This window comes from Portunus trituberculatus, chromosome 38, assembly GCF_017591435.1.
Source record: "Portunus trituberculatus isolate SZX2019 chromosome 38, ASM1759143v1, whole genome shotgun sequence".
Taxonomy (NCBI): Eukaryota; Metazoa; Arthropoda; class Malacostraca; order Decapoda; family Portunidae; genus Portunus; species Portunus trituberculatus.
The window spans coordinates 34,456,543-34,481,542 of NC_059292.1; the positions used below are offsets into that span (position 1 = coordinate 34,456,543).

The 25,000-nt window shown below is 44.1% G+C and overlaps 1 protein-coding gene across 15 annotated transcripts in view; it reads right to left on the minus strand.

Moving 5' to 3' along the window:
* LOC123515235 (A-kinase anchor protein 13-like) overlaps window positions 1-25,000 on the minus strand; it is a 567,618-nt gene that overhangs the window by 197,293 nt on the left and 345,325 nt on the right. For 2 of the 15 annotated variants that reach the window (XM_045273809.1, XM_045273815.1), the window contains exon 2: window positions 18,666-19,580. The exons of 11 other annotated variants lie outside the window; for them this stretch is intronic. In XM_045273809.1, the coding sequence (XP_045129744.1) occupies window positions 18,666-18,788 (123 nt within the window). In that variant the 5' untranslated portion in view covers window positions 18,789-19,580. Of the gene's footprint in view, window positions 1-18,653; window positions 19,581-25,000 lie in introns of all 15 variants that reach the window. 2 more of the 15 variants (XM_045273808.1, XM_045273814.1) reach the window with 1 other exon arrangement.

A 25,000-nucleotide genomic window follows, 5' to 3' on the forward strand; every position in this document is an offset into this window, starting at 1 on the left:
GTTGCTTCCTACCTCCTTACGGACCTTCCACTAAAAACGCCAACCCCATGAAGTCGTCGGCATGCAAATACCCTCATGCTGGCAGAAGAGAGTCAAGAGCTTAAGGAAACTGTCCAACAATTTCCCTGAAGATCGACGAGAAGTTCGCGGCGGCAAAAGAAAAGAGCATGTTAAGCAGACCACCGCCACTATCCGCGCCGTAATCTCCTGCACCATGTTGGCTCAGTGCCTGCACACAGTGTGGCACTTGCCTTTGCAACTAAACAACGAGTTTGTGTCCTGGGGAATTGGGAGGCGAGGCTGGGAGGCTGACTCGCTTGAATAATGACTAATCTGTGACCTGAAGCATTAATTTCCTTTGCCTGACACTTCTTCCTCCTCCTACTCCTCCTCCTCCTCCTCCTCCTCCTGAAGCAGTGTCTTGTCAGTGTCGAGTAGGAACTAATGGTCGTGCTCGTGTTCATTAGTATGCAGAGGACAAAACAAGAGTAATGTTAGGAAGATTATATTCATCTGCTTCATCATTCCGTCATTACCACTTCTCTTGGCTTTATTCACCATTCATTATACCTTACCACTTCCCTTAACTTGACTTGGAACTCTTTATAGGTTGAATACTTCTCCTAATTTCATTCAGCACTTCCCTTTAGATTCATTCAGCACTCTACCACATTTAGAATTTACTATAGCTTCAGCACTATCCTTAGCTTTCTTCAACAGTCTTTAGAGCTTCAGCACTCCCGTAGCTTCAATAATCGATCCCTCAAGCTCAATTCACCTATCTTCCCAGATTCAATTGGCACTTCTCCTGGCTTCACTCAGCACTCCTATCACTTCATTCATGTCTAAAGGCAGCACGATAACAGGGCATCAGAGTTGTGTATTGTCATCTCTCCAGCCTCCCCCCGGTGCTAATTCCACTACGCCCTATGTTAGCGATTCATTAATATTCCATTAGACGTGTCTCCGCCAACACTCTCCTCACTCACTTGCCTCTCACACAAGATACACAGTAGCCCTGTTGAATATCTATACTTCTCCCCTCCCTCCCACTTGTCTCTGCCGCCCTCACTCACTCCTTCCCTCAATAGATACCAATACTAAAACATTCCCCCTAAAATAGTATCGAAAGTTCCAAAGAATTATCGAAAGTCTGCGAGAACTGAACTGATCCTTTACTTATCAATGCATATTATTCCAACAAGGTTTTTTTTTGGTACACCACAGCGTCGTACGGGTAGCTGATGCAATCAATATATCGGGAAATGTTCTGAAACACTTTTGTGCCGCATCTCTAATAGTTTTGAAGGGCTCTAGCTGAAGCTGCGAGTGTTTTTTTAAGTGTGTTTTATGGTTCTCGTAACAGAATAACAAGTCTTTTACATAATTAACACTAAAAACACTCTTAAGAACCCGAGTCATAATTTCTGTGGCCTTTGAAAGTAGTCCTGGTGAGAGAACGAAGCGTTTAAGAATAAGGCCCACTGTAAGACCGTAGGGATGATGCGTGATGTGGGAGAGAGGCGGCAGCTTATGAAAGGCTCAGAAACCACTTGTCACCAGCCACGAGAGGCGCGATCCGCAGTGGTCGCCAAACACACCAAACTGAAGCGGCTGGCGGCTGTGAGTGTGAGTGTGTGTGTGTGTGTGTGTGTGTGTGTGTGTGTGTGTGTGTGTGTGTGTGTGTGTGTGTTACAGGCTTCTCTGTGGTGAGGAGAGGCGTGTGTTGTGGAAAACGCCATGATTACGTTAATATGGAAGTTAATTTGTCTGGGTCAATTTTCATGGTAGTTTATAGACCTCATTCTCTCTCTCTCTCTCTCTCTCTCCACACACACACACAGACACACACACAGGCCACGAGACACACGGCCCGGTAGCTCAGTGGTTAGAGCGCTGGCTTCACAAGCCAGATGACCGGGGTTCGATTCCCCGGCCGGGTGGAGATATTTGGGTGTGTCTCCTTTCACGTGTAGCCCCTGTTCACCTAGCAGTGAGTAGGTACGGGATGTAAATCGAGGAGTTGTGACCTTGTTGTCCCGGTGTGTGGTGTGTGCCTGGTCTCAGACCTATCCCAAGATCGGAAACAATGAGCTCTGAGCTCGTTCCGTAGGGTAACGTCTGGCTGTCTCGTCAGAGACTGCAGCAGATCAAACAGTGAATTACACACACACACACACACACAGACACAGACACAGACACACACACACACACACCCGGTAGCTCAGTGGTTAGAGCGCTGGCTTCACAAGCCAGAGGACCGGGGTTCGATTCCCCGGCCGGGTGGAGATATTTGGGTGTGTCTCCTTTCACGTGTAGCCCCTGTTCACCTAGCAGTGAGTAGGTACGGGATGTAAATCGAGGAGTTGTGACCTTGTTGTCCCGGTGTGTGGTGTATGCCTGGTCTCAGGCCTATCCGAAGATCGGAAATAATGAGCGCTGAGCTCTCGTCAGAGACTGCAGCAGATCAAGCAGTGAAACAGTGAAACACACACACACACACACACACACACACACACACACACACACACACACGTAAATAAACAAAAAGTAAAAACGTAATATTATAGATGAAGAACGGTTACAACATAAAAACATGAGAATATAAGGGAAGCTGTAGGAAGTTAGGTTAAAGAAATTCATAACTGGGCCTTTTTTTCATGTGTCTTTTAACATGAAAAAAAAAAGAAAAAAATACTAACCACAAATCAGACCGAAAGAAACAATATCTCTCGCCGCCTCACCACACACACCACACAGTCACGGTAAAACTCGCTCCAACACAACAAAATAGAAAAAAAAACAACTACAAAAAAGCGGCACACAGTCTGACATTATTCCCGGGGTTACTGTGCTTCCCTGAGTTACGACCACTAAAGCATCACGAGCCACAGCCACGGCACTCATGACGGACGCTGAATGGAGCCAGCTTTGTACCTTTCAGCACCGCGTTAGGCCTTCCCTTCAGGTCACGGCCAGATAGTTGTACACGAGGTTTGTCAGGGATCATATTCTCAAATTTCGCTGTCTTATTTTGACTTACAGTAATCGGAATAGAAGTTACTAAAGTGCTCAAGATTGTCGTGATTCTAGTGGCAGTTTAACTATATATATGTACCATTTGTAGGAAAAGAATGCTTCAAGTTCAATTGATTAACTTTATACATTCTAAAACACGTTCTTATGAGTCAAAAATGCCTCAAAATATAGTTTCACCATTAAATAATCCCTTGTCTTCTCTATCCACCATAACTATCCATTATCTTCTTCACTGCTGGATAACTTCTTCCCTTATCACCACCTGCAACACTTCAGACTGGCCAAGGGCAACCAAATTTAGAAGAGCAATCAAGAGGATGAACCAGAATTACTGTACGAGGCTTAAAAAAGTTTCTGCCATTTAGAAAAGACACAATCAACACATTCCCTCTTTTTTTCTATGTGCAAACAGTTATTGTTACTTTCCATTTCTTTTATTACAAGGCTGTGCATGTTAACGACCACAGGATTAAGAGGATTTACGAGCGCCATACCCCATCCTGCATCCATACACGCGAGTACCAACCAGAAAAAAATAAATGATGGGAAGAGGAAGGGAAAATGGAAGCGCTAAGAGGATACAGGAATGAGCAAAATGGAAAGAGAGGAAAGAAGAATGGTAGGGAAGTGCAAGTGGTGAAGGGGAATGAGTGAGGACGGAGAGGGAAGAGAAAGAGATGAGGAAACAATATCGGAAGAGAAGGGAGACGAGTGTCATGGGAAGGAAAATACAAGAGGAGGAGGACAAAGGAAAGGAGAGCAAGAGATGGAGAAGAAAGGAAAAAAAAAGATAGATGAAGGAGAAAGCATACTGCTATAAGAGAGGCGAATGAGTATGGAGGAATACAAAGGAATACAAAGGAAAGCCAAACAGCAACAGACCTGTTGGTCCTTTCGAGGCTGTTTGGTAACTACTTCTAACTGGCTACAGATAAGAGAGACAGGACAGAGGAGGAGAAGGAGGAGGAGGAGGAGGAGAAGGAGAAGGAGAAGGAGAAGGAGAAGGAGAAGAAGAAGGAGAAGGAGAAGGAGGAGGAGGAGGAGGAGAAGGAGGAGAGGAGGAGGAGGAGGAGGAGGAGGAGGAGGAGGAGGAGGAGGAGGAAGAGGAAGAGGAAGAGGAGGAGGAGGAGGAAGAGGAGAGGAGGAGAGAGGAGGAGGAGGAGGAGGAGGAGGAGGAGGAGGAGGAGGAGGAGGAGGAGGAGGAGGAGGAGGAGGAGGAGGAGGAGGAGGAGGAGAAAGAAGAAGAAACGATAAAAAGGAAAGAGAACGGAAGAGAAAGAGAAGAGAGAAGGAGAGTGCTGGTGGAGAGAAAGAAGACAGGAGAAGAAAGAAAGGAGGAAGGAAAGAAGAAGAAGAAGAAGAAGAAGAAGAAGAAGAGAGAGAGAGAGAGAGAGAGAGAGAGAGAGAGAGAGAGAGAGAGAGAGAGAGAGAGAGAGAGAGAGAGAGAGAGAGAGAGAGAGAGAGAGAGAGAGAGGTGGTGGTGGTGGTGGTGGTGGTGGTGGTGGTGGTGATGGTGGTGGTGATGGTGGTGGTGGGGAGGTAGTGGTGGGGTTCGCGGAATACAAGGAGCTGGTAAATCAAAGCCAACTAAATTTACAATCCAGTTCCATTTGTGAATTAGAAAACCGTCGGGTAACTCGTGCGTCGCTAGTCTGGCCTGGTCTGGTCCGCTAAGTGCATTTTGCTTTACATTTCACGAGTGACTGAAAGGCGAAGTCGAGGCGTGACGCAGCCCAAGATGGTGCCCGTGTTTGCATATTGACCAGAAACACTAAAAAAAAAGGAAAATAAATAAATACAACTTGGCAACAAAACAGGGGGAAAAAAGTAGCTATATGGATTCGTCAGGTAGTATTTTTTTTTTCACTAAGATTATATAAATGTAAGAAATTCAAGCAACAGGGAGGTAAAGAAGAGTCGTAGTTTTTTTTAGACGTTTTCATCTTATCGCAACTCCGTATAACAAACTCCGGTGAAAGTAAAAAGGGTTTCCAAGAGTGCTTCTTTTTTTGTGTGTCCTTCTAGTAATAGTGTGACAAGAAATCAGCATCGCAAGTAATATAAACATCCTTGACTATTACATGTAACAGGATATAGTGAAAGTTAATCCCTTCCGTACTGTGCGCATTTTTACCTTGAGATTTGTGTACGATTAGACCATTTTACTAACATTAGGAAGGGTCTACGGAGGTCAGAAGACTAATGGCCACAGTCTTCACTATTTCAATCCCCCCCACGCAAGTTTCTGAAGTTGTGTAAAATCGCCAAGCAGTAAACGCGTCATGGTACTGAAGGGATTACAGGCGATTTTCAAGATATTTTTAACAATTTTGTTAACAATAATCGAACACCAATTCTCCATTGCCAACAAAGAAAAAAATCCTTCAAAATTTAACTCAACATCTTTGTAACCTTTAAAAGAAAAATACTAATAAAATCCAAAATCACTGAGGAACACAAGACACGATTATCTAACGAGTAACAAACCACACCTCCACAGCAACACAATGCTAAACCTTAACACATACACACAATCACCAATCCCAGCTAAAAAAAAATGTACAAAAACACGAAAAAAAAATAATAGAGGTACTTTCAGAATTCGAACCCGGGTCTATATCACCGCCAGGTCAACCCATGCACGCACCACTTCCCTTCACAAGCTTCCCTACCTTGATAAGCCTCCTAGTGCCTCGTCCCCTTACGCGCTGCTCCCCGATTCGCGATATAGCTCCTGGCGAGAGACTCTGGTACCCATGAGGTACGTAAGCGAGGAAGAAAGCGGCAGTCTCGAAAAAGATGGAGAGCAGGAGAGGAAGGTAAGAAGTCAATCGTGCACTTTGGGTGAGGAAAAGAAGATGGGAGACGAGATGAGAACGGAAGGAGCATGCAAGAGAGGACGAGATGAGAGAGACTGCTGAGACTGCTGAAAGGAAAGCTGGAGAAGGGAAAAGTGAGGTAAGAAGAGTGGAGGGAAAGAAGGTGAGAGCAAAAAAAAAAAAAAGAAGGAGGAAGCAAGGAGTGGCGATGAGAAGAGAATTGAAAGGAAGAGCAGAGGAGGCAAAGAAAAGTGAGAGAGGACTTTACAAAGGGAGAGGTGGATGAGAGAGTGAGAAGAAAAGGTGGAGAAAAGAAGTTAAAAAAGAAAAATAAATAGTGGAGAGGGAGATGAATAGCGAGAAAGTAGGAAATGGAAGAGAAAATGAGAAAAATCTACAAAAAACGATGAATGGGAAAAGGAAAATAAAAAAAGATTGAAGGTAAAGAAATAAGAACGGATGGGCTTGATGGAGAAAGAAAACAGGTTCCGTTTAGTATAAAAAATACTAAAGAATAAAAAAAAAAAGAAGAGAAGGAAAGACGGACAGACAAGGGAAAAAATAAAATAAGGAGAGAGTGAAGGCCCAACGCCAAAAAAAAAAAAGTGAGAGAGAGAGAGAGAGAGAGAGAGAGAGAGAGAGAGAGAGAGAGAGAGAGAGAGAGAGAGAGAGAGAGACCAAGAATACCTCCAAAAAAAAACATTACTTGGAATAAATTCGGATATAAGAAGAACAGAGCAAGAAAACAATGCAAGAAAACACTAAAAAAAAAAAAAAAAAAAAAAAAAGGCGGTGAGAGACGAAAAAAAATCAAAGAGACAAGTAAACAAGTGACAAAGAAAGACAAGGAAGTAAGTGAAGTAAGGCGGCAGGTACAATGGAGACATGGAGAAGGTGTTATCCTAGTATAGGGCACGGGGAAGCGGGAGGTGATGAGGAGAGGACAGCGGGGCAAGCAGAACAGTACGGCAACTTTAGTCCGAGTGGCCGCCGGCGGGAGAATGGCAACGAAGGGAGGGATGGAAGGGTTGGGTGGGTGGATGGATGGATGGATGGATGGATGGATGGATGGAGGGACGAAGTTGGTAAGTTTGCCGAGGTGACGAGCGCCTGACAAAACCCTCTTGGCCGTGATTGGTTTAAAGCTTCCATGCCACAGTGACGGAGTGACCTGTATGTGTGTGTGTGTGTGTGTGTGTGTGTGTGTGTGTGTGTGTGTGTGTGTGTGTGTGTGTGTGTGTGTGTGTGTGTGTGTGTGTGTGTGTGTGTGTGTGTGTGTGTGTGTGTGTGTGTGTGTGTGTGTGTGTGTGTGTGTGTGTGCAATTGAATGCATATTGGGGGATTAGTGCTCCCGTAACCTGTTTTTATCAGTCAGGGAATTTCTCTCTCTCTCTCTCTCTCTCTCTCTCTCTTTATCTATAACATCCATCACTACATACGTTTTCTTTCGGTTTTCTTTTTAGTTTCACCTTAAATATAAACTATTAACTGCACTGTAGCTTCTCACTGACGCTGCAAACTGTCACTCATCACTAGTGTGTTTCTTTATGGTTCTTCAGATTATCATTGTTACTGTAGAAATCATATACTCAAGTCAGTTTTTACGATACCAAAATGGATCTCGTGTTCACTCTGTTAATACTAAAAAAAATAAGTGTAAGAAAGAATATGATGATTTAAAGATAAGGTTAATTATATTTGTAAAGTCTAGTGCACTGTTTTCTCGTGGTTTCCCTTCTGAACACAAGCAGGTAAGATTTTAATGATTTCAAAGTCGTAAACACACTAGTCATATTTGTAAAGTTTAGTCTTCTCTTCCTTTCTGCACACGACCTGACCACTTTCACCAGATGGGAAATTAGGTCACTGGGCAAGTTTTCATGCAACATTTTCCCTAGACCTCCTCACTTTTCCTTGGGTTTTTCCACCAGATACATTCCATCCTTGGCTCATGTCCAGGGAATGCAGGACTCTTTAAAGGCTCGCGCTCCCTGGCTCAGGTGGCGGCTTCGTGTGACGATTCCACCCAAGACTGACTTTTCCAACTTCTCCCTTTAATGTTGTGCTACTAATCTTACGGCGAGACTTGCCAGACGCGGACACACACACACACACAGACACACACACACACACACACACACACACACACACACACACACACACACACACACACACACAAGAACACACTCATTACTGTCCTCCAAGAGTCAGGCCAGGAATTAAGAAAGGCAAGAACACGCTGACCCTTTCGTATTCAAGCGGCACTCGGCTACAGCTAGGACCGCCACCACCTTTAGTACCCAGCTAACTGAGGAGGCGCGGCGTTCAGGCAAAAGGATACACGTCTCGCTGCCCTTGATGACGTGTGGTGGCAGTGGTGGTTGTAGTAGTGGTATTGGTGGTGGTGGGAGCGCTGCTTTCCCTTCGTCCCAGGTTACAAATTCACAGTGACTTCGCGTTCTCGGAGCAAAGTAAAAACACATGAGCACACCGCCGCTGTCGCCGCAAGGGTGCAATTCAATCGCGATGGTAACTGTATCCTTTGATCACCGATTGAAGTGACTGACAGAAGATGTACCCGAAGAAAGTGAGTGAAGGAAGAGGTGTGTGCGGCCCTCACACCGTCGCCTGGGTGTTTGCTGCCCGAGCCTGCCTGAGGGGCCTTTGTACCTCCCTGGCTCGCCTCTCCCAACACGCCACCTCTCTGTCTTAAACAAACACGGGCGTGAATACACCTTTTATCTAGAAAGGCTTGCGGGAGGCGGCGCGATGACGTAGATAAAGGGAGCAACCCCCCGCACTGCCCCCGCACTCACTACTCATGCGCATTACATAAACATAAACAAACACATGCCGCCTCAGATACTCCAGCGGGAGTGCAGAACTGAAGGACGACCTCGGAAGGCTCGCAACCGCTGTCAACACACCTTGGCCATGGAAAGCATAAGATACATGGATGTAAAGCCGCTCAAAAACATCACACACAACAGTAATGTATACAAAACATTATAACGCTCAAATACACATGACGATAAACACACACCAACCGCTGCTAACAAGCTGCAATGCCTTTGAAGCACGTCGTCATGTGTCCAGGAACTGAGAAGGTCACGACAGGACAAATTGTTACTCCTTAAATGTCCTCCTACCAGCTCAGTAGGTCCTCGCCGCACCTCCACGATGCTTTACCTTATCCACTTTAATATGTAACATCAAAGCAAAATTTGCACCTCCAAGTAAATTTGACTCTTACATTATGAATGTAGGTAAATGAAGTTAGCCGTGTGGAGCGAGAGAAGGTTGGGTGGATCAATGAGACCCGCGCTAGTGAGGCCTCACACGGCAAACACCAAACACGGGATCGTGCTTTTTGAGATGAATGAGGGAACCAACACACACCTGTCAACACACTCAGCGACACTTGTCTCTCCGCCAGGCGCCGCGCGAGACTTGAGAGGCTAAAGCGTTTAATGCGAGATGTGCTTCACTAAACACACACACACACACACACACACACACACACACACACACACACACACACACACACCGAGAGAGAGAGAGAGAGAGAGAGAGAGAGAGAGAGAGAGAGAGAGAGAGAGAGAGAGAGAGAGAGAGAGAGAGAGAGAGAGAGAGAGAGAGAGAGAGAGAGAGAGAGAGAGAGAGAGAGAGAGAGAGAGAGAGAGAGAGAGAGAGAGAGAGAGAGACGAACACACGAGATAATTTCTAAAGACCTCAGTTACGTGATCCTTCCTCTATTTCAGTCACAAGAAGGCTAGGGTGAGGCCAGTGGTTGGATATCATTGGTCGAGAGACACCTGAGTCGCTCCTCGACGCTAATCAGGGCCTCATATTACGAAGGAGCTGCTAATAACAAGCTCTAGAGACACCAGACCTTGTAAGATCCTGGAAGGGGCGAGACGCGGCTCTTCTCCTGTCCGTCATGAGGTGACGTCCTGGTTAGTTTTCTTAAATTCCTGCTCCAGCTCCTATTCCCACATGATGGCTTCTCATAAAGGAATATCATCTCGTTGAGGAAATGAAGGAGCTTGTAATTCTTCAATATCAGAATGTCATACGAAGTCTTTTATAGAACGAGTCGAGTAGAGCGCAGATCCACCTCCAGCTTTGATCCTAATGCTGCTCCGTCTCCTGGATCCCCCGACAAAGGCCTCAGACTAAAACCCTTCACATGCAAAGGTAATAGAAATGGAAATTGATCTGTTATAAGAGCTGAAACATACTGACATTCCTGCACATAAATCTTTTAGAGTATCAAAAAGAGTGAGCAACTGTGAAACTGTTTCATTATCTGCGCAGAATCCCAGACTTGAATTCCTTACAAGCAAAGATATTAGAAACGAACACTGATCTGTTATAAAAAATAAAATATACAATTATTACAACGCATGAATCTTTCAAGAGTATCGTCAACCATGGGACTGTAAAGCTTACTTTTAATCTGAACAAAATCCAAACCAAAGACTATAATCCCACAAAAGGAAAGATTATAGAGGTGTAAACTGAGTCTTAATGAGCAGAAACATACAAACTGACATTTCTGCACATGAACCTTCACACCACCCAAGGAGATGAAAAAAAAAAAAAAAAAAAAAAAAAAAAAAGTTCAGAATTTCTCTATAAACCCTGTAAACTAAAACACCACACACACGATCGAGATGATTATGGAAAATGTAAATTGATCTGTTATGAGACAAAACCACACTGATATTTCGAAACATAAACTTTCAGAGCATCTAATGGTATGAAAAACAACGAGACTTGTTATGAACTACGAAGAAAATTGACAACTCATTTTGAAAACAAGCGAGGAATACATTTGGTCATATGTGTGCCTGATGTGGTGGTGGTGGTGGTGGTGGTGGTGGTGGTGGTCTCTCGTAATGGTCTCCTCAGTGCCGCCACTATCCCGCTGGACCAGACATACACATTTACATGACATCAAACGAGTAATTCAGCGGCAGTTATTTCCCCGTTTATCTCGTTACATTCCGTCCCTCTGTCCTTTTCCGCCTGGTTGTATGATTGTCCGTCTCTGCGTGTGTACGAGCGCTTGTGTTTATGTAAATGTATGATTGTTTATGTCTTCCTGCATGTATGTTTGTCTGTTTTCTCTATATATTTGTATGTCTTTTCCTTTCTGTCTTTGTTTATTTGTTGGTCTGTTTGTCTGTTTGTCTGTCTGGCAGCCTCTATGTTTATCTATCTATCTGTGAGTCTGTCTTATTATCTATCTATCTGGCTGTGTGTGTCTTATTCTCTATTTATCTGTCTGTGTGTCTGTCTTATTATGTCTGTTTGTCTGTCGTATTGTCTATCTGTCTATGTGTTTGTCTTATTCTCTATCTATCTGTCTGTGTGTGTGTTTTATTCTCTATCTATCTGTCTGTGTGTCTGTCTTATTTTCTATCTATTTGTCTGTGCATCTGTCTTAGTCTCTATCTACCTGTCTGTCTTCTTCTCTATTTATCTGTGTGTCTCCGTCTATAACCATAACAAATAGGCAAACATCACCAAAGTTCCATGAATCACCACAACACAAACAAGAAATTAAACAGGATCACCCTACACCGTTGCACGTGTCGCTGCATTTCCAATACCGAGCTGCGTGGACTGGCGAAGTTTATGACGCTGGCACACTCGCTTCTTCGGTACCATGTCGAGCCAAGGAAAAAGACGCGAGGAAAAGGTTAGTGAGTAATTAACCAAACTTGACGCGATGATACGTGGCTGGGTTTGAAACAGTGACGCTGCGAGTGTGTGTGTGTGTGTGTGTGTTTGTCTCCCTTCAGGTTCGTCCTTCACTGCACTGAGCGAAACTGGGATTGCTTACTGCCACGGAAAGCCTACAAGAACTGAGGAATAAAAGGTTCGCGTCTCTCTCTCTCTCTCTCTCTCTCTCTCTCTCTCTCTCTCTCTCTCTCTCTCTCTCTCTCTCTCTCTCTCTCTGTGTGTGTGTGTGTGTGTGTGTGTGTGTGTGTGTGTGTGTGTGTGTGTGTGTGTGTTCGCAAGATGTTAATATTGGAATATATTTTGTAGATAGAATTTCTTTACTGATCGAAGCAAACTGAAGCATATTTATTTTCCGGTTTGTTGCACTTCAGGATGATCCCACAACGAATTCTCTCTCTCTCTCTCTCTCTCTCTCTCTCTCTCTCTCTCTCTCTCTCTCTCTCTCAAGAAGACAAGTCGCACTCCGCTAACTTGCAACATAACTACCCCACGGCTCGTAACTCTTCCCTCCCACGTCTTAAAGCGAACAGTTTCCGATGTATCATGCAAGGGTAATGCGCGGCAGCTGTACCGGGGCCACGTGGAGGGCGAGGTCACTTGGGTCACGGAAGTTATTGGGAGTAGTAGTTGTTGCACTCACCTGTGTCCTCCTCATCTGTTCCCTTCACCATCTCTATCACACCAGTCTGTCGGCTTACCTGGAAAGATGAGAAAGTGTTTTTGTAATGATTTGCTTTAATATATTCAAAATGGCGTTAGTTCTCTAATCATCAAAACTTACCTGTCTTTACCTGAGATACCAGTTATTTCGATTACACACACACACATACACACACATACACAACCATTGCAAGATACAACGCATGTCTAGCTCCACGTCCTCCTACAGGGGAAAAAAAAAAGAATGCAGAAATCGATGAATGACTGGCGTCTCAGACATAGCGCATACATTTTCCACTCCACATAAAACATTCAAGCAACACAGAAGCGAAATCTTCCTCACTACACTTCCATTTCCCAGTATTCCAGGCTCGTCACCAACCCCAGCCTTTAAAAAAAAAAACAGTTGGCAGCAAGGTGGCGAGGGAACCCAGGAATTCAGTCAGGTTGTAGGTCTAACGTTGGTCCTAAGAAACTTCACCCTCCATCCTCGGAAAGGGACAAAAAAAAGCAACAGGGAAAGTATTCATTTTTTCTGAAACGTGACCGAAAGAGAAAGAAAAAGAAAAAAAAAAAGAAACGGGCACTGTTCCAACTCCCCTTGTCGCAACATGGTTTTCAAAAAGTAAACTGTAGATAACAAGTCAGGTCACGAAACCTTCCTTTTTTCTGTCCCATCACATGTTTCGGGTAAAATATCTAATGAAGCGGCGCCGCCCTTGGGAGGAAAGGACGGCCTGCTGTGTAGAGACGTTGCTTCGTGTCTCGGCGCCTGTGAGGTGAGGTATGGACGGCAGCTCTCCACAGGCACCACTTGAGCTTGTAGTAGTTTGTCACACTTGATGATGTCTGCTCCCAAGTCTCGTTCATTGGTAGCTCCTGAAGACAAGGTTGGTATCCCTGTTGTAATCTTGGTAGCTCCAACATTCTTACAGTTCAGTGATTCTTGATAGCAGGTTTCCAATCATCGTTTGTTTGTCATAGTCATATTTTCGAAGAGCTTCCATATTTTTTTTTTTCCAAGTCTACTATTTCGCCTTGGGTGAGGCTCGTCTTCAGAGGGACTTCCGTAATAGCTTGCCTTTCACAAAACACTGGAAGTTCTTGACGCCTGACATTCGCTGATTCAAGATAAGCAACTAAGATTAATAGAATTAGTAGTAAAATATATGGAAATAATATCTGTGAATCTAATGAACCACCGTATACATGACAATGGATACAATGATGGAGACAGACACACACACACACACACACACACACACACACACACACACACACACACACACACACACACACACATAAACAAACAAATAAACAACAAGGCACACTGAACACAACACACACACGTACAAAAGCGCCCACATACTGCCATACACTGACCAAAGCAAACACATCTACACACATAACAGGGAGGGAGTGTGCTGCCGGATATTACCATCACAAACGCACACTCGCCATCACTTGAACGACGGCCGCCACATCCCTTGATTTCCCCTTGGGCTTGACCCGTCTGACCTTTGGGCCCGGCAATTCACTTCATCCGCAGCGACACACGCATCACCACCACCCCGCGGGATTCGTCTCTTCGGCACCTCGTATATAGAGACCGATGCAGACCAAGCCCACGCCACGAAACATCACTTTTAACCCTTTCACACCTGTGGCTCTTTCTCTTCCTTGATGAAGTTATTGATGGGAAGTTAAGAGTATTTTTTTTCAGCAAAATGAAAGGCGGAGTGATTTAAAACTTTTATTACCTGTAGTTTTATTTATGTGTAGTAAAAGTGAAATGGAATGAATCAGTAAGCAGGTGTCATTGAGTCATCAGCAGGTAAAGGGCTACGGCGAGGTGATGATGTAGATAAAAAGGAAATAAAGACGCATCAATTAGTTTCATATTACGTATCCGATGTTACGCACACACACACGCCCCTCGCAGGCTTAGGTCAACTACCACCACCCTAAACACGAACTTAAAATATGAAAAAATAGAATGGAATAAAATAAATAAAAGAAAAATTAAGCAATGAAAAAAAAAAAATAAATAAATACACAAATAAAAATACTGATAAGAAAATTACTGAATGAAAGGTTTTTTTTAAGACATACAAATATACACAATTACGTGAATTACCATCATCTTAACCCCTTCAGTATTGGGACGCATTTTTATCATGAGCTTTGGATATGATTAGACGGTTTTATTTACATTAGGAAGGATTTATGGGGGTTAGAAGATTAATGGCCAGAGTCTTCACTATTTCAATCCCCCTATGAGCTTCTAATGCTGTATAAAATCACCAAATTGTAAGCAGAATAAATATGGAAACACGTCATGGTACTGAAGAGATAAAACATGATATCTAAAGCGCATTGAATCCTCTCCCAAGAAAAAAAAAGTGGATAGTCAAATATATATCGACTAAAGAATGAAGGAGCACCCGAATGAATGAAGAGTCTTAAGAGATACCATTACATCTATGCATACTTCCATCAATACAGGCTTAAACAAACTATCACTTCACTAAACACGAGACCTAGACTTCCTTGAGACACTGAAGCGAGCCTGGCGTAGATGGAATAATATAATGCAATAATATTATAAAAGAAATCAACAAATATATCTACTCATGAAAGAACAAGTGAATGATTAAACAGAATAATAATATTGTCTTCTATATATTACTTTAATTTCTTTTAGGAGTGTCATAACGAGATTCCTCCCCCCCCCTCTCTCTCTCTCTCTCTCTTTAAATATTTTGATACTTTCGACTGGACTCCCTAGCACGTAAAAATGAATTAAGATAAACAAATAAATAACGCACTAGCAAATACCAGAAAAAAAAAACCTAATGATAAGCCAATAATAGCACACACATGAACGAATGAATGGAAAAAAAAAAAATCAAATAAAGACGAATTAGCAAACATGAGGAAAAATGGTAATGAAAGAAGGAAGGAAGGAAGGAAGGAAGGAAGGAAGGAAGGAAGGAAGGAAGGAAGGAAGGAAGGAAAGAGAAAGGAAGGAAGAAAGAAAGAAAGAAGGGTAAAAAGGAAGGAAGGAAGGAAAGGAAGGAAGAAAGAAAGAAAGAAAGAAAGAAAGAAAGAAAGAAAAGAAAGAAAGAAAGGAAGGAAGGAAAGAGAAGGAAGGAAGAAAGAAAGAAAGAAAGAAAGAAAGAAAGGAAGGAAGGAAGGAAGGAAGAATAGGAAGAAAGAAAGAAAGAAAGAAAGAAAAAGAAAGAAAGAAAGGAAGAAAGGAAAGAGGAAGAAAGAAAGAAAGAAAGAAAGAAAGAAAGAAAGAAAGGAAGGAAGGAAGGAAGGAAGGGAAAGTATGAAACAAGAGTACCCTGGAGCGCTGGAAACAAATATGACTGTCAGGAAACAACAATACATCATCCAGCAAACATGAGCCAGTGTTGCTGCAGGAAGGAAAACAACATGTATCTATTTTTATTCACTGACCCCATAATATCCACCACCACCACCACCACCACCATCACCACCACCACCACCACCACCACCACCACCACCATATCCCCATCCTTCTCAGTTTCCAGTCTTTATTTTTCCCCACAAACTATAAAATTCAGCTTTGTTTCCTTTGTTTTCCCTTTTGTTCTTTTTTTCACCGTACCAGAGAGAGAGAGAGAGAGAGAGAGAGAGAGAGAGAGAGAGAGAGAGAGAGAGAGAGAGAGAGAGAGAGAGAGAGAGAGAGAGAGAGAGAGAGAGAGAGAGAGAGAGAGAGAGAGAGAGAGAGAGACCTACATCCCTCTCACCCTGCCTAGCTCAGCCCTTCTTTCCAGCGTCGTTGAGTTTACCTGCGCACACAAATCCCTCCCTTTAGTATCTCGACACAGGACGGATATCTGCCTCCATATTTCCCAGGCGAGCAGCAGGTGGCGGGCGGGTCAGCGGGAGACAGGTGAAGGATGGGAAACATCACGCAACACAAATAAAGAGGATGAAGCGGGCGTAAACTTAAATATGAAATTGCCCTACGAAGGTTAAAAATGTTGAAGGTAAACATGAACCAAGACATGCGAAATAGATGATAGTGTTATGGGTGTGAGTTTAAGCATGAAGTAGTCATAGAAATCTTCAAAATGGTACAAATAGATATGACCTAATTCCTTGAAGTAAATAACACTTAAGTACTACATGTAAAGTGGTTGTAGTGTTAATGGCATATGTACGCCTGAACATGAAATAGCACATGGAAACTGATACATACTGGAAATGTACATGGAAAGAAGATCTAGCCGAGCTTTACTTAAGTATTACAGCGATCGCAATTTTAACGGAAAAGCACTGCAGTAAAAGTGGTTTAAAGCATGATATAATATAACAGGAAGAAATGCGATTACCTTCAAAACTACAGCTATAAATATTAAGCCACACATTTTTCTTCTCTACATGAATCTAAAATATCCATCACACTGATCTAAATGTCAACCAAAGACCCGAACAGCGATAAAATGGTTGAAATTCGTGGCGGTATAACAAGGAAAGGAATGCGGGGAGGCTCACAACTGTTGCTAGGAATAGTGGGAAAGTATTAATTATGTACCGCTGCGGCAGGGCACGTGACACTACCCCACAATCAGTTGCACGAAGAGCCACTCAATACTATTACCGCGCCACACTCACAGCCACGACTGAGTGTCTGCCTTCACAACTCATGCCTCGCTCAACCTCACTGCGACTCATGATTAATTTTGCTATTCATTTACTTCCTCCTGCCTGTCTACCTTTCTGTATGTGTATGTCTGCCTAACTGCCTGCCTGTCTAGATTTGTTTGTCTGTTTGTTATTCTATCTGTCTGTCTGTCTGTCTGTCTCTCTTTTTTTACACACACACACACACACACTAAAAGAAGATAAAGCCGTGATTGTAAACTCAATAAAGCCAAGACCCTTCAAATATGAAAAGGAATCCGTCTTCCAAAATAGAACCAGTGACATTTAATAAGGTTTGGCGGTCAGTGCGGTGCCGGCCAGAACCTACTGCAACAATATAACAAAGAAAAGAAAACTAAATAAACTGAATTGTGAGGACAGAACACACCTGAGATCTCGAGTTCATGAAGACAGAAGAAAGAACTTGCGAAGGAAAAAAAAACTAATTTATAATCCCACGTGTCAAGACTGAACTCACTTACAAACTCAGGTATCAAAATAGAACTCACTTGCGATGAAAAAAAAAAAATAATAAAAAAAATAGATTAAATAAATAAATAAATAAATAAAACAAATATTGTATAAATAAATAAATAAAATAAAATATATGAATATGACTGAATTCCTGTTTACAGTATACTCACTCCTCACTAAACATATCACACACACACACACACACACACACACACACACACACACACACACACACCCGGTAGCTCAATGGTTAGAGCGCTGGCTTCACAAGTCAGATGACCGGGGTTCGATTCCCCGGCCGGGTGGAGATATTTGGGTGTGTCTACTTTTACGTGTAGCCCCTGTTCACCTAGCAGTGAGTAGGTACGGGATGTAAATCGAGGAGTTGTGACCTTGTTGTCCCGGTGTGTGGTGTGTGCCTGGTCTCAGACGTATCCCAAGATCGGAAATAATGAGCTCTGAGCTCGTTCCGTAGGGTAACGTCTGGCTGTCTCGTCAGAGACTGCAGCAGATCAAACAGTGAATTACACACACACACACACACACACACACACACACACACACACACACACACACACCCAGATGTCCATGCTGTGCCGTTTCTGTTTCACTTCTTTCGTCTTCTTCAATAGGAAATCAATAGAGACCTCAGACAGATAAAAAAAAAGAAAAAAAAATCAGTCTCTCGTGCTGGTGGAGACAGTCTTCCGGCATCAATACGCGAGGGAGAGAAAGCTATTTTGTGACTCGTCACCCTGACATTTGCTGACCGAACAAGGGCAAAGCAAAGCGAAGCAAAGCAAGACCACGGATGTCACTTCCCTCCCACTGCTGGCTTCCCTTAAAACACACGTGTTGATTCTTGTCATTTTCAATACAATGGCAACAGTAAGATATTAAGCTTGCAGGCAACACATAAACACATGACGCACTTAGTTTATGAAAAGTAAACTAAGTGTGGTGTGAGGATTTGACTTCCTTACGTGAATATTATGAAATGATTTAGCAACACCTACATGTCAATACTAATAAATATACCATTATAAGTACACACACACACACACACACACACACACACACACACACACACACACACACACACACACACACACACACACACACACACACACACAGCAGCACTGGAGGCACAAAAAAAGCAAAGCTGCCTCGCTAAGCTACACAAAACATTACCATGTAACATGCATAAAAAATCATGTTATTGAGGCACACCTGCTGTTTTACCTCTTGGCCGGGGACGGTGAGGTAACCCATGGTGTGTGCCTTCTGCAGCTTCCCTCGCACCACCTTGCACACGATCTTGATCTTAGCCCACTGGCTCAGCTTGCCCCCGCCGTTCTTGCCCATGTCCCTTGGGGCGGCGCGGTGGCGGAGAACGGTCGGGAAAGATGGGCGGGAGTGAGGTGGCTGTGGCCGCGGGGGTCACACGCAGGTGGAGATTTCTTGGTGTTGGACGCTCATTGTGACGCTTCCCTCAAGCGTTCTTCCCACATCATGCACAAATTTGCCATCCTCAAACATCTCTGTGCCATCGCCCGGCTGTGGCTGCGAACTGTCCTGCGTGGGTGCGGGTGAGGCGGGGCATCGCGGGAGTTGTTCTCAAGTCCGTAAGACGTCTGCACTTGATAGTTCTTTCTCAGCGGCAAGACCACTGCGGAATTCACCCACGGCTCACCATGTCTCGTGCAGTCGACTACTTATTGTTGTTCTAAAATATCATGAAGTAGATTATCCATTGTCCATACACGAACACATTTCAAACTGTTCAACATTGGTTTAAGTTAGCCAAAATTTGGTTAATGGGACGCAACCTTACGAGTCGCCGCGGCGCCTGTCCCGATATGACGCGACATTGTTCCAGGAGCAGCAGACCCAAAGGAAGGTTGTTCAGTCCCTGGCGGCTGAGAGCACAGCCTCAGAGGAGGGCGTGGGGGCTGGAGGGGTGAGGGGCACGGCCGGCCTGGGGGACACAGAGTCCCGGAGCCCCGCGCCAGGACAAGCCTCCCTCCATGGGTGTCGCCTTCACCCTCCTGCCACTCCTCGTCCACCACGCCCTTCCTTTGTCACTCTCTTTTCTAAATCACTTACAAATTAACGCAATGTTCTATTTAAAGCGATAGCCTTTTCAATATCTATATCCTGAAAAGCAAGCAATTAGTTATTGTGCGTGGTGCGCCGTCAGACAACAACAGCTGGAGTTAACAAATAAATATGACAAGTACCTCCCATTGCTACAACACCAATACCCCATTCCTTAACACGCCCTACGAAACAGGAGAGACGTTTTCTTCCGGGGAATCACACCAAACATGGATGAAGCAAACAGATTCCAAGAACCTCTTAACATTCACTACCTGGCCCAACTATCTATTGGTTGTTAAGCACGGCCAAAGCGACGCGCGATACATGATTCAAAACTGATAAGATTAATTGCATGAGTATTCATCACATTACCACAAGCAAAAAGACACTTTGGTTTCCCCCGCTACGAGAAAACATATTTTTTCTTGACTATAACTGAAATTAAAAGTAAACATGACTAAACGACAGTGCAGCATCCTACCACCAGCCACCCATCCCCATCCCCTACCACACAGACGGCGGTAAGTGCACTCTGAGGCCTGGAAACACATTGATACTCAAACAAGGTCTGAAGGGTCGAGCGGCACGGAGAGGTGTGTGAGGGGCGAGGGGAGGTGAGGAGGTGATGGCCAGACCCGCCCCGTAACATTATTCTCAAGCAGCGCTACTTTAACTTGCCCTTCCTCCCTCCTTCTTTTCCTTCCCTCCCCCTTCCTCCCCCTCCTTCTTCAACTTCTCTCCCTACTAGCTTCCTTTCTCTTCTACTCCTTTCCATCTCAGTCTCTACTTTCCTGCTCCTGCGCCTCTTATTCCTCCTCCTTTTCCTTCTTCATTGCTAGTGCCAGCATTGCCATCCCTTTCTCCTTTCTCCTTTCCTTGTCTTCCTCATCTTCTCTTCCCCATCCTCTCAATCACCTACTTAAATCTCTCTCTCTCTCTCTCTCTCTCTCTCTCTCTCTCTCTCTCTCTCTCTCTTACTTCAGACCCTCTCCAGCATTCTCCGGACCTTCCACTGAGAACTTTTGTCCCCTCTTTCCTCAGTCATTAATTCTTCTCTCCCTTCCCTGCACTCTCTCCTCCCATAATCCCTTTTTCTTGTATTTTGATATGTTTCGTGTCCCGCAGTCTGCATGTTTACGTTCTCCTCCTTCAAAAGAAACCTGGTAATTGTCTTGGATGAGAGAGAGAGAGAGAGAGAGAGAGAGAGAGAGAGAGAGAGAGAGAGAGAGAGAGAGAGAGAGAGAGAGAGAGAGAGAGAGAGAGAGAGAGAGAGAGAGAGAGATTATATGAACAGTCTTTCTTTGGTTGATCATTCCGCAATCAATTTTCGTCACAAGGATTGAATTTATTATGTACATACTCCATTTGCACGCGCTTGTGTGTGTGTGTGTGTGTGTGTGTGTGTGTGTGTGTGTGTGTGTGTGTGTGTGTGTGTGTGTGTGTGTGTGTGTGTGTGTGTAAGCTTACTTCAGAAAGAGCAAAACTCTCCAAACGTCACTTCAAGCAAAACTCGTATATATTTTGCGGGACAAACTTCTCACATAGCATGGGAGGGAAGGGAGCGAGGCAGCAGCGGCATCCAGGCAAGGCAAGGCGGGTGAGAGTTGTGAGAGTCGTGGATGATGCTTCAGGTAAACTCCACGTGTGCTTGAAGCCGCGTCAACTACACTCAGTCCTGCCCCCGAGTCTGATAACGCAGCCTCCGGAGTGAAAAATAAGAGAATAGCCATGAGAAATCTTTAAAAATGGTTATGCCCCACATGTGTTCGTCGTGATGGTAAGAAAGACCGAGGCAAAACCCACAAGTTCTTTCGGTATGTGATGTCCTGGATACAATTGTAAACGTAAGGCTTCAATACTAACTGGGGCTTCATTTTGCATCCTAAAAAGTCTGAAGAGAAGCAAACCTCAGCAATGTGGCCTGAAACCTTACTTAAGCCGCCTATGTGTCACGAATAAATGTGATGAAGAGACTCAGCACTGCACCCACATAACACTCCTCCGTGGAATATGACAGGACACTCAGGCAACATCTCACTTCCCTCTCCGCACTCCAGCTGATCCCCATAATGTCAACTCACTGCTTAACGAATGCCTACGCTACCAAAACACCGACATGCTAGTCTCCAGCCTACGCAAGCCCTCACACTTCCTGCTAGTATCAAATGCGTTCCCAGCAATTCCCGACACGCTGCCTGTTGTTCCTGCACCTGCCGTCCTTCTCATCCTCCCCCCGTCCAGTCTCTGCCATGCTCCCTTGTTCTTAGTATGAATTGTGGCGCCAAGTGGTCAGCCTACAGATGGCATCCCTAATTGAGTGTCCACTCCATCACGTATAATCACAAACAGAGCTCAGATAATAAGACGTTGAATTTTCCCAGCTGAAGCAAACCAAAGACAATATTCTGAAACACTTAATCACATATTCACTAATAAAAAAAAAAAAAACTATAGTTGAAGATACAAGTATTACATAAGATGTTTACTGTTCTGTGATGGAAATAACATTATATGCTATTAATTAGAGAAACACTCTTTAAAATTTGACTAATCTCCTCTGTAGCTTCTAAAAATTATCCAGAGAGAGAGTAAAGCGTTTCTGAAAACGGATACAAAATATAAACCTCGCTCAACACTAGCACTTATTGAAGGCTTGTGCACCCAGAACATCATATCAAGTCACTTTCGCTCTGTTAATCATCTGCCGGATCAGCACCCAAAACGAGAAACTTACAGGTGGAAGTAACAAAGGTTCATATTGAGAAAGGTTTTGCTCTCAAACCACGAGAATTTTTCAGTCTAGCCAGATTCTCAACAATGTTTCTCCTGTTAATAACGTAAAAGTCTTGTTAATCTATCATGCAAACCATTGAATCACCCTTAGCAAACCATGTAACTGCCACAATAGAGCCTTTTGTATGCAATGGATATTTACGCAAGAAGGAACCGTTATTAGCCAAAACTAAAGGACTTGAGGTGTTGCTGGAACTTTAGAAACACCGGTCTTTGTCCTGTCTCATCTGAAGGTAATCTTTTTGGATATGTATAAAAAAAATTGTGTATGTAAGAGGGGAAAAACAGCCTAAAAAAAAACTCACAAAGGCGCAGGTGGTGAACGTACGAGTGAGTTCATTCTTCAAATTTACCTTACCTGTGACAAAAACAAAATGCCTCTTCACCTGTTTCCCCCCCCTCTCTCTCTCTCTCTACTAAAAGTCCTCTTACAACCTCCTTTCCCTGGCACCATAACCTCTACCTCCTCCTCTGCCGCCAAACACCACCACCTCACACCCCCAACCACCCTCTCCCGGCCAGTGTGCCATCAGCGCCTCCTCGTGGTGGTGTCATTACCTGGTGAGGGAGCAGGAATCAATAGTACCAAGAAACTAATATACGATGGCCAATTATGAGGAAGGAATGAGTGAAACACGAGGAGGAGGACGAGGATGTGGTGGTGGTGGTGGTGGTGGTGGTGGTGGTGGAACTGAGAGCAAAAGAAAAAAAAGATAGGAAAAGGTACAGAAAAAGCGAAAAAAAAGTAAAATGTGATAATAGAGAGAGAGAGAGAGAGAGAGAGAGAGAGAGAGAGAGAGAGAGAGAGAGAGAGAGAGAGAGAGAGAGAGAGAGAGAGAGAGAGAGAGAGAGAGAGAGAGAGAGAGAGAGAGAGAGAGAGAGAGAGATAGTTATCATCGTGCTGTCACCAGTGCCCCAGAAACACACAATGCCAGTTTCCACCAATACCACCTCCTCTTCCTTCTCCTCCTCCCCACATACTTTTATCTTCCTCCCAAGAAAGCTCCCTCCATCACCATTCTCACTCTCCTTCCTTCCTTCCTTCCTTCCTTCTTTCTCTCCATTCTCCCTTTCTTTACCTCCCATTCCTCCCTCCTCGTCGCCCTCCCTCTGAGAGTAATTTTCTCTTAAGGTAATGTTCCACCTTTGCCATTCATTTCATTCAACAAGTTTGTTCGTCGAGTCTTAATTAATGTCATACTTAACTCATTCTCTCGTCTCGTCCTTTTTTTCTCTCTCCCCCACTCTCACTCTCCCTCCTCGCTTCTTCCTATTCAAGTGACAAAGAATACATGCCCACGACCACTGATTAAATTTTGATGTTCGCCCCTTGTGAGATTTGGTGATGTTACGCTGTGACTTTTAAACCTCCGAATTGCGTCGTCGAGTTGCCAGACTGATTAAAATGTCAACACAAAACCTTTTCTTTGACATACGAAACCTAGAAAAAGAAATAAAAAAAACGGTACGCCCTCTTCCGGGAGGTTTGGATGGAACGCCCTAGTGTGACTCATAGACTCGTACTATCAAACCCTTCTGTTTCACGTCCACTATTTCAAAAGACTTTATTTAAACTGACACGAGTTTTTAAGGTGTTTTTACTGTTCTAGAGGTAGAGTGACAAAATTTCTGCATTATGAACAGGAGAAAAACTCTTGGAAACCCTGCCAATCAACTCTGTGGCCTTGGAAAATAGTAGTGGTGAGTGAGCAAAGAGTTTCTGAATACGGGCCATGGACTGGAAGGCAACAGGTAGAGATAAAAATAATAGGAATTGGATGTTGAGAAAGCGAAGACTGGTTGTCAACATCTCTTTGCATTGACAGACACGAGGGAAAGTGAGGAGGTTTGGCTGGATGTTCCCTTATCTCACTCTGCATAGCTATAGACGGAAAACAATGACGCTAAGGTTGTGTCTGTATTTTGTGCATTGGCAAAGACGAGAGACATTAAGGAAGTGACTGTTTCTCCATCTATCCCTTCATAAACAAAGGCGAGGAATTGGCAGAAACGAGTCTTCATTTGTGGAGAGAAAGGAAAGAGAGAGAGAGAGAGAGAGAGAGAGAGAGAGAGAGAGAGAGAGAGAGAGAGAGAGAGAGAGAGAGAGAGAGAGAAAGGGGGGGGGGGAGAGAAAGGAAAGACAAGCACGTACAGTGATGCAAGGGACAAAAGGACTATATCCTCTACCTCTTCTTCTTTCTCCCCTATCATATCACTATTCCTCTGCCTACAAATCGATATCAGTACAATAATCATCCTCGTCCCTTCTGTCATCCTGTAGAGCTTTGTCATCTTCCCTACGCCTCACTATTACTCTAGTAGTGCTTCCCTTCCCTCTCCTCCGCCATCCCCGTGCGGCAGTTCAGTAGGCGGGCTTCAGGTAATACTACCAGAAGATAAGCACGCACGCACGCACGCACGCACACACACACACACACACACACACACACACACACACACACACACACACACACACACACAAGATGCAGGGTTTTGATGCAGTCTCTCTCTCTCTCTCTCTCTCTCTCTCTCTCTCTCTCTCTCTCTCTCTCTCTCCAGTTCCATATATCTTAGAGGGTGAAAGAACACATATGAAGTGAATGGACGAATCTTGAAGGACGTCTGTTTTCTTCTTCTTCTTTCTCTTAATCTTAATCTTCCTGCTTCCTCCTCTTACTTTTCCT